The sequence below is a fragment of the Sesamum indicum genome, linkage group LG9, assembly GCF_000512975.1.
Source record: "Sesamum indicum cultivar Zhongzhi No. 13 linkage group LG9, S_indicum_v1.0, whole genome shotgun sequence".
Taxonomy (NCBI): Eukaryota; Viridiplantae; Streptophyta; class Magnoliopsida; order Lamiales; family Pedaliaceae; genus Sesamum; species Sesamum indicum.
In genome coordinates, this window is record NC_026153.1 from 345,094 (window position 1) to 353,435 (window position 8,342).

At 36.2% G+C, this 8,342-nt stretch overlaps 1 protein-coding gene across 1 annotated transcript in view; it reads right to left on the reverse strand.

The window, feature by feature from the left end:
* LOC105170223 (DDT domain-containing protein PTM-like) overlaps window positions 1-5,603 on the reverse strand; it is a 9,530-nt gene extending 3,927 nt beyond the window's left edge. Inside the window, exons 1-7 of the mRNA XM_020696773.1 lie at window positions 5,326-5,603; window positions 4,035-4,974; window positions 2,960-3,655; window positions 1,582-2,803; window positions 960-1,251; window positions 691-815; window positions 40-549 (exon numbers count right to left, since the gene is read on the reverse strand). Of these exons, the coding sequence (XP_020552432.1) occupies window positions 40-549; window positions 691-815; window positions 960-1,251; window positions 1,582-2,803; window positions 2,960-3,655; window positions 4,035-4,858 (3,669 nt within the window). The 5' untranslated portion in view covers window positions 4,859-4,974; window positions 5,326-5,603. The remainder of the gene's footprint in view (window positions 1-39; window positions 550-690; window positions 816-959; window positions 1,252-1,581; window positions 2,804-2,959; window positions 3,656-4,034; window positions 4,975-5,325) is intronic.

Here is an 8,342-nt window from a genome sequence, read left to right on the forward strand (position 1 = left end):
AAAAAACCCAAAAAAATTAAAATCAATAGGGCGAAAGAGAAAAAAAGAGTGATGAGCCGGAACAGAAAAATTAGAAACATAGTTATAGTATAAGTACCTATGCAAGACATCCTGATGGCACGAACTACAGTAACTCTTGACCAAGTTATCTTGCTTCCGAGAGAGATAGGAGAATATATTTTTCCGGTAAGGCTTCCAAAGCCTCCTTTGCAGTTTGGACAACACATCCACAGACTTGTTTTTCTCAACTTTTTCTTCATATTCTTTAATCAGATATAAAGGGATGCGTGTCTCAGAAAACCAGTATCTTTCCTTTCCATCATCCAGAATTTGCTCTACTTCTGCTATAGTTTTCAGGACACGAGAGGGCAAGTGCTTCTGGCTACCAAAAGCAATGCAGTATCTAATTTCATGTTCCACAGTTTTCTTATCAGAAATAAAAGCATTTCTAAAAGCAGAAGCTTCTGTATCAGGGCCTTTTCCATCAGGAGGAGTCTGTTCTGGACGAATTAAATCATTCCACCTCACATGCAAGTCAAGGTGTCGGACCTGATGCAAGCAGCCATTATAGTATTAGCAAAGTCGAATAAAATAACATAAAACATGATTGCTGCCCTAAATAAATGACAACCAAGGTACAGTAAATATATAACAAAATTCCAAGAATAATAAACCAAGTAAAAAATGCACCTGAAGTGCAAGCTGTGCTATGTTCCTACTCATTTCAACTGCTGACCGCCAGATAAGCTGCCTGCTACATTTAGGAATCTCATGTCCTTCAACATAGTGTATTCCCGGCATCTTCTTTGAACCACCTGCTATGCTTCTAACGTGTCAGTAATATAATTCCGCACTTTGAAAAATCATACAAGAAACGCAAACCACAAACTTCATCAAATAGAACATAATTAGAATGGACTCTGCAGGAAAACAAGAAACAAAAGGATTGTGAAAATTACCTTGACGTGCTGCCTTTCTAATCATTGAACACGGAAGAATCCCTCTTTGGAACATAAGCTTCGACAGTCTACCTCCTCTCCACCAGGTGAAGTCGGTCAACGCATCCTGGGAATCATCACTTGCAACTTCCACCACAACAGAGGGTTTCCGGCCACGCCTCCCTGGTCTACGCTTCTGAGTTGATCCAGCAGCATTTGCTGCAATTTGAGAAGTAGAAGATTGAGTTGAACAACTATCAACAAGCCTTATCCAATCTCCAGAAAGGGCAATGGTGCGAATGTTCTCCTCAAGCTGTAAATGCAAGCACAATTACATATTTGAAAGCATGCAATTTGAAATAAGCATAAAGAGCATGACAAGCAAACATATATGTTACTATATGCTGAATTCTTGAAAACAAGATGCAGTAACCATGATTCAAAAAGCAACTCATGGAAAAGTAGACATGCAGCGAAGCACACGCAAGATCAAGTGGCCAGGCATTTGAGACAGAGATGCAATTGTAGATTAAACAGAACTGGTGCAACTAGTCTAGTGACTGAACAAATGTACATATTGATCAGTAATATCTTCACAGAAATAGAAATGAACCTAAAACCAACTACCAAAAGGAATGCTTACTTCAAGCAAAAGGATCTTTATCGCATTGCACGTAGTAGCCTGTTCAACTTGTTTATGCCATCTTTTCCTAAAAGTGTCATTTAGGAATGGACCAGTGAGTAGACCCCTTAAGCTTTCCTCCATAAACATAATATATGTTATAATGCCAGGAAGTCTCCCATCCCCATTCTTCACAGAACGAACAGCAGCAGGTACCTTCATAGCCCCTCTACTGGCATTTGATGCGGCTGCATTTAACAAGCATCCCCTCTTGCTTGCCACAGTAGCCTTACAAGAAAAGCACCAGGTACATCTTTCCCTTGGGACTTCAACAAGCTTCTTCTCAGTATTTGGCCAGAAAAATCTCATACCTGCTGAAGAAAATGCCTTCACCTGAAGCGAAACATTGTCAGACATAGCATTTCGGCGATTATAGGAAGAGCGAGGCTCAGGAACTTGATTTTCCTCAGATGAAAGGATGGCCAAGTTAGCAGCTGCAGAAGCAGCGAAATCTCCATGCATGTAATTGTTTATATAACCAGTTGTTTTGAAGGAAGACCCTCTGTATATGGAATCATCATATGCATTTCCACAGGACTTCCTCTCAGCCCTACTATTAAGTCCCAGGCATGAAAGAGACGTTTTGGCTTTGGGAGTAGCCCCATTCACAGGACCACTGAAATTGTCAGTGCTGTTTCTTGTTGTGTGAGAAACAGCCTCTGTCACATTTGAAGTACTTTGTTGGTTTAACTCTTTGGCAGCAGGCTGTCCTATTAAACCACCAAATGAAGTGGGTTCAACCAATATAAAGCAAGAATTTTGTCCATTTGAACCCAGGTTATCTGATTTGATCATTGTACTCAATGAGTTCCCACTGAGGACAGGCCCAGGAACAAAGTTCGTAAGATTTGAGGCAGCCTTGTCGGCGGCACCACTACCACTGTCACAACTTCCAGTGTCATCAATCTCAGTCATCTCAGTGAATGACTTCTTCAACAAATTATCCAAATGAGTGGTACACTCATCTCCTCCTAATTCCTTTGATAACTGTAAACCAGCTACAGGCATTTCACTGCAAGGTAAGAGGTCTTCAGGCAGTACCCAATACTGCATGATCCCCCTGCATATTTCTGAGTATGCGACTATGTGTTCTGCCTTTGAGTAAAGGGAATGGATAACTTTAGGAATGTCATTTCTGTTGTAGTATCTGAGACAAATCTCTGAGTTAATTGAGGCCTTCAATCTGCAGAAATATTTGCCACAAATTAGACAAAGGCAGCATGAAAAGCCACTCTGATGTTAAGGAGATAGAAGTTCCACCAACTAATGCATACATATGGTGCCCAGAAAGATAAGTAAGAAAACAAGGACACAAGATTACACAGAATTAGAAACATACACAAGTAGATGGTCACAGGTAGCAACAAAGACTTGTCCGTATGGATCAACACCAAAATTAAGTCCTCCCTTTAAAGTTGTTCCTTGCAAAATTTTTGGTTCAGTAGCATTTATTTGACAGTCAGGACAATACCAAGAACCCTCCGGCATATGCATCTTGTTCAGTCCTAAGCATCTAGAGTGGTATGATGATGGGCAACCATCACAGCAAAGCAGCAATCCATCCATGCCACATATACGGCATTCATCACCATTACCATCTTCTTCAGCCGAATTTTCAACTGATCCACCTACTTGATCAAAATGACTACCAAACAGATCCTTTTTCTCATGATGCTCTGCAATAATTCCTAGAGATTCTTTGTCCTTGGCTGAAACAGTTCTAGAGTACCTAGGATGGACTCTTCTAGATCCACCAGTAGGGCTGATCATTGTACTTGTATCTATGTCTATTCCTACTTCTGACTCTTCACGCATATCCATCTCTGCTCTTAGCTCTTCAGAATCCAGAACATCATCGCATAAAATCTGCAAAATTAATAATTTCCTTCCAGCTGATAAAGTGTAATAATCTCTCTCCAAGGATTGGGCATAGAATCCCTTCCATTCTGATCCATTTGTATAACCCATCACCATCAGATAGTGGACCAAATAGACTGGCCAAGTTAAGGTGTCAAGCAAGCTCCAATCCAGGCACCTAAAATTAGAAAAGAGGAAGTAAGTTTGATATGCAGCAAGTGGAAATTAATGACAAACTTGCAAGTTGCACCAATAGATACACACACAGCTTAGTCTGATGTTTTACAACAGCTAAAGCCAATTGAGCAATAATTGCCAATACAATCACTCCAAAGTACATAGTACTACCTATGTTGTTACTTCAAGATTTGTTTACCATTAAATGACAAAGCAAACACTACCCATTTGCAATTGCAAGATTCTATACACCAGGATTAAGCAAACCAAATCACTAGGAAAAGAACATCATTGAGAAGAATAGTTTCAAAGACAGTCACCGTTGCATTAATCACCAAATGAAAGAAATTGAGCTTATAGCAAAAGTTTTAGATAAGTACCTCATGCATTTCAGGGCAACCCCCGAACCTTCTGATGAGAGCCTCTCAACATGGCGCTTCAGGACACGCAATAGAGCAACATGGACAGAGTCCAACAATGTGTTCGCAACAGAGGAATTGAGTGCCCCAACAAAATCATCCAATCCAAAGGGGTACAGAAACAGCGGAACACTAAACGAACGCAAGAAACTATGTACCGATAGAAGGTGAGAAACATATTCCTCTGGAACACCAATATGGCCCGAAGAAGGAGGCAATTCTGGTGGTGGAACAAGTAGCTCTTCCATGTTTAAACAAGCATCCTGCTCTTGCACATTCTCACATGAATCACCCGAAGAATCAGTATCACCATCATCATCAACTTCTACTTCATTAGTACCAGCTTCACCAACGTTCAGCTCACTCAACAATGATAAATCGATCTGATTGCAATTGGTTGGCTCTAGCATGTTTTCAACTTTCAAAACCTTTGCATTTACATCTTTACCTAGCAACGTTTTGTCCAACTTCTCTTTCCTCTCAGACCATTCACCAATTAAATCCCCATCTTCAACCAAAAACACCTTAACTTCGCCACTATCTAAATCCTCAAAATCCCCATCCTCATAGTTTGTCCTATACAAACCTGAATCATAAGACGTAATTTTCCCCAAAAACACCCCACTGCCCTGAAACTCTTTCCGCACATATCTACCCACAAGTTTTAAAGACCTTGTCTCGACTACCTTCTTTTTACCATCACTATCCACCAGAGCATCTGGTGCGTCATTTCTCTTCCGTTTTCTCCCCCGGCGCCTCCCAGTCCCAACCACCACTGGCTCCATTCTACCACCACGGGTAATTCAATCCTCAAAATAAACAAACACTATATCTAATCCAGCATCTCAGTTTCTCTTCCCACACATAATTCAGCAGCAAACAGTCGCCGCTCTCGAGACACCTGTCAAATTCAATCAACACATCACTCAGGGCCTCCATCTCAATTACAAACTATAATAAAATTAAAACCGAACGGCAAGCAAACAAGAAAATCACTGGATGCAACTTTAACTGCCATTCTAGATCCAAGACAAAAACTCCACGCAAAAGCATAAAGCAAAATACCCACACACAAACGCCTTAAAAAAAAAAATGACGCCGGATTTGTGAAGAACCGCAAAAGTAACCGATTTTGCGATTAGATTCCGACGCTGATGCAGTCAACTTAGGGTTTCCGAATTTTGTGCGCGTTTCTGTGGGAGGCTATAAACACAGTGACAATAATGAATACGCATAAACAGAGGGAGAGTACCTTATCGCCAAATACACTAATCGAAAGCCGCCATTGAAGAAGATTTGAGAGAAAAAGGAGAGCGAAAGAAGCGAGTATAGGTAGTGATGTGATGTGATGTGCGCTGGATATGGTAAAATAGCCCTAACCAAAGGCTTCGCCACACTCACCTGTTTGTGTCGTGGATTATCTGCGTAAAGAGTTAAAGTTACTATTTGAGCCAACTCGTCCGAGTCAAACATTTCATTGGATTTTCTCCCTCTCTAGATTTTCGCAATTTTTGTAGCGATTCTGTGACGAAGAAGGTACGCTTATTTTTTTCACGTTTTCCTTTATTACGGTAAACATCCGCCAATAAGCGTTTTAGGTTCTTCCCATTATTTAATCTTTAAAAAATAGTTATATTATATGAAAACTACAACGAATGCACTGTAATTACTGATTTACTGTACTGAATTTGAATTTAAAAATACTATCAAAAAAAATTGCATCAGAAAATTTTTTTAATGTCTAAAATAATTTTGGATAAAATATAATTTTAATATTCAGTATTTAAATAAAATAGCACATATAAGTATAAATATATTTATTATTTGTGTGTATTAATTCATTAGGACATTAATTTGAAATAAATAGTGACAACAACAAAAAAAGAAAAGAAATATAGCCCGGATATTTTTAAATTGCGAAAATTCCATTTAGCCGTTTCGTTGATATTTTAAAATTTTGAATTAATTCATAATTTTTTCCTGAGTATAAATTAGTACATGCGATAAATACATGGGGAAAAAAAGGATGGAACAAATATTAAAAAGAAAAGGGAGTGTGTTGAATTTTGGAAGGATTTTTTATTTTTCTTTTTTTATTGATGGGTTGACCCACTGAGTTACGGGTCAGATTTCTCCCCCCCTTATAGCTTTGCAATTTTAGGAGCTTTATTTTCATTTAGCAGAAACAAAGAGTAGTAGTGCAAATGGAGAAGTTGGCGGGAACAAACTTGTAGTTTATTTTGTGTTCCCCGCCAATTATTATTGTTTTTAAATTATTGGGAGCATCAAATATATATGATATTTGGCTATTTTTACTACACTTAACCTCTTTTCCTACTTCTTCACCAAATTTCTAATCTAATTTTGTTTTTAGATACTTATTTACAATAATATAATATTAATTTTTTTATTAGTGTTGCATAATACCATAAAACCGTATGCTTACTGTTGAGTTGTTAGGATTTTCGAAATTTCACGAGCTGATTATACATCGTTGTTTTATATATTACAATTTTTCAGTAGGATGATGAATAAGGAAATCGAGTTGTTTTATGATTGCACAACGTTGTATCATAAATTTATAATTTATTATTAAGTAGCGGATCTTAAAAGAATCTCGTAAGTTGATTGCATATAATTATTTGATAAATTACACTTGTTGGATGATATGAATAAAAATCGAGTTATAATTTACTGCTTTTTGATTTTGATGTCTTTCTTGCTCTTGCAATTTATACCAATATTTGTATCATCTTTGGTATTCTTGGAGGGGCCTTTCTTGGTTAGGTCACACTAAATATTTGAAAGAAATGCCTGTTCTTTTTTTTTTTCCCCCTCTTAAGTAAAAATTGACATTTTTGAAGTTTCAAAGAGACATGGGACTCTAGGATTTTTTTTTAATGTAAAAATAATCTTCTTTGAAATCATATGTAATTATGTATGAAGGTCTTTTTGTGAAAGGTGCAAGCTTGATAGGTATACATATTAGGATTGAATGCGATTGAATCTTGAACATGTGCATGAAACATAAACACAAACACAATGATGTGCATGAAACAAGAAATTGGTGCCCAACAATTTATGAGAAGATGGTGTCTAGAAAATAAATCATGATTTTGTATATTTATGGAAAAAGATGGTGTACTCAACTTTATTTTTAAAGCCGAAATGCACCCAAATTAGGAAAGCAACATAAAAAAAAAAAAACGACCAAATGAGGAAATAGCCATTTCATTATTTATAAAATCAATTACGGGTTATAGTGATAGAAAAGTGGTTATTTTTTCCCTCAAATTGGTTTCACGTATGTTTCACATGAGGCCTGCTGTTAAATTGTACTGTCAAATTAATGGCTGGACCAATTTTATAAAAAGATGAAAAATCCAAAGACAAAATAAAAAAGATGCCAACTATTACAGACCAAAATTGAATTAATGCCTATATGAGGACAAAAAAATATAATTAACACTTAAACCAACACACACTTTACCAATTAAAACTAGTTACTATAGACTCCTCCCATATAATTAATATTACAAATTATTCACACGGACTTCACTCTCATAAACAAGTCCCCATGTACCTATGCACTGTGTTTTAGATGGGGTAAAATCTAACCCCTCTAAAAACACTATCAATCACAAAAAATTTATAAAAAAATATAGCAACCCGTAATCTATACTCTATATTAATATATTCACAAAAAAAAAGTCTTTTAATACTCACAAATGACGATTAATGATACTGTCGCACCAACTTTTTGTAAAAAAAAATTATTAATAATAAAATAATTAATTTATTCAGCTTTTTAAAATTTTAAATGATACATTATTTTATTTCTTTTTTTTCTTAATATAACATACCGGATTATATTTTATTTTTATATATAATATATTTTAAAGTAGGAAAAATTATATATTAGATACATATATAAACGATGGGCCATAACAATTAATTTATATTAAAAAAAAGAAGAAAAAGAAGAAGAAATTCAACGGCTCCCGCATTAAGGGGTTGCTTTGCTGTTTTATTAAAACTTCAGGATCGCATTGCTTTTTTATTAGATATTCAAACCTCAAGAAAAAATGTTCATTTTCCCAAATAATCTATTGATTAATTTGTTAAGTCTTGGAAGTGGTGAAATATTAGGGTAAGTGAAAATTATCATACACCAATCAAAATATGGAATAAATTATATTTGCACTTTTATGATTAAATTACAAAAAACACTATTTTTGTTCATATTTTTATTTCTCTTACATATCTAAT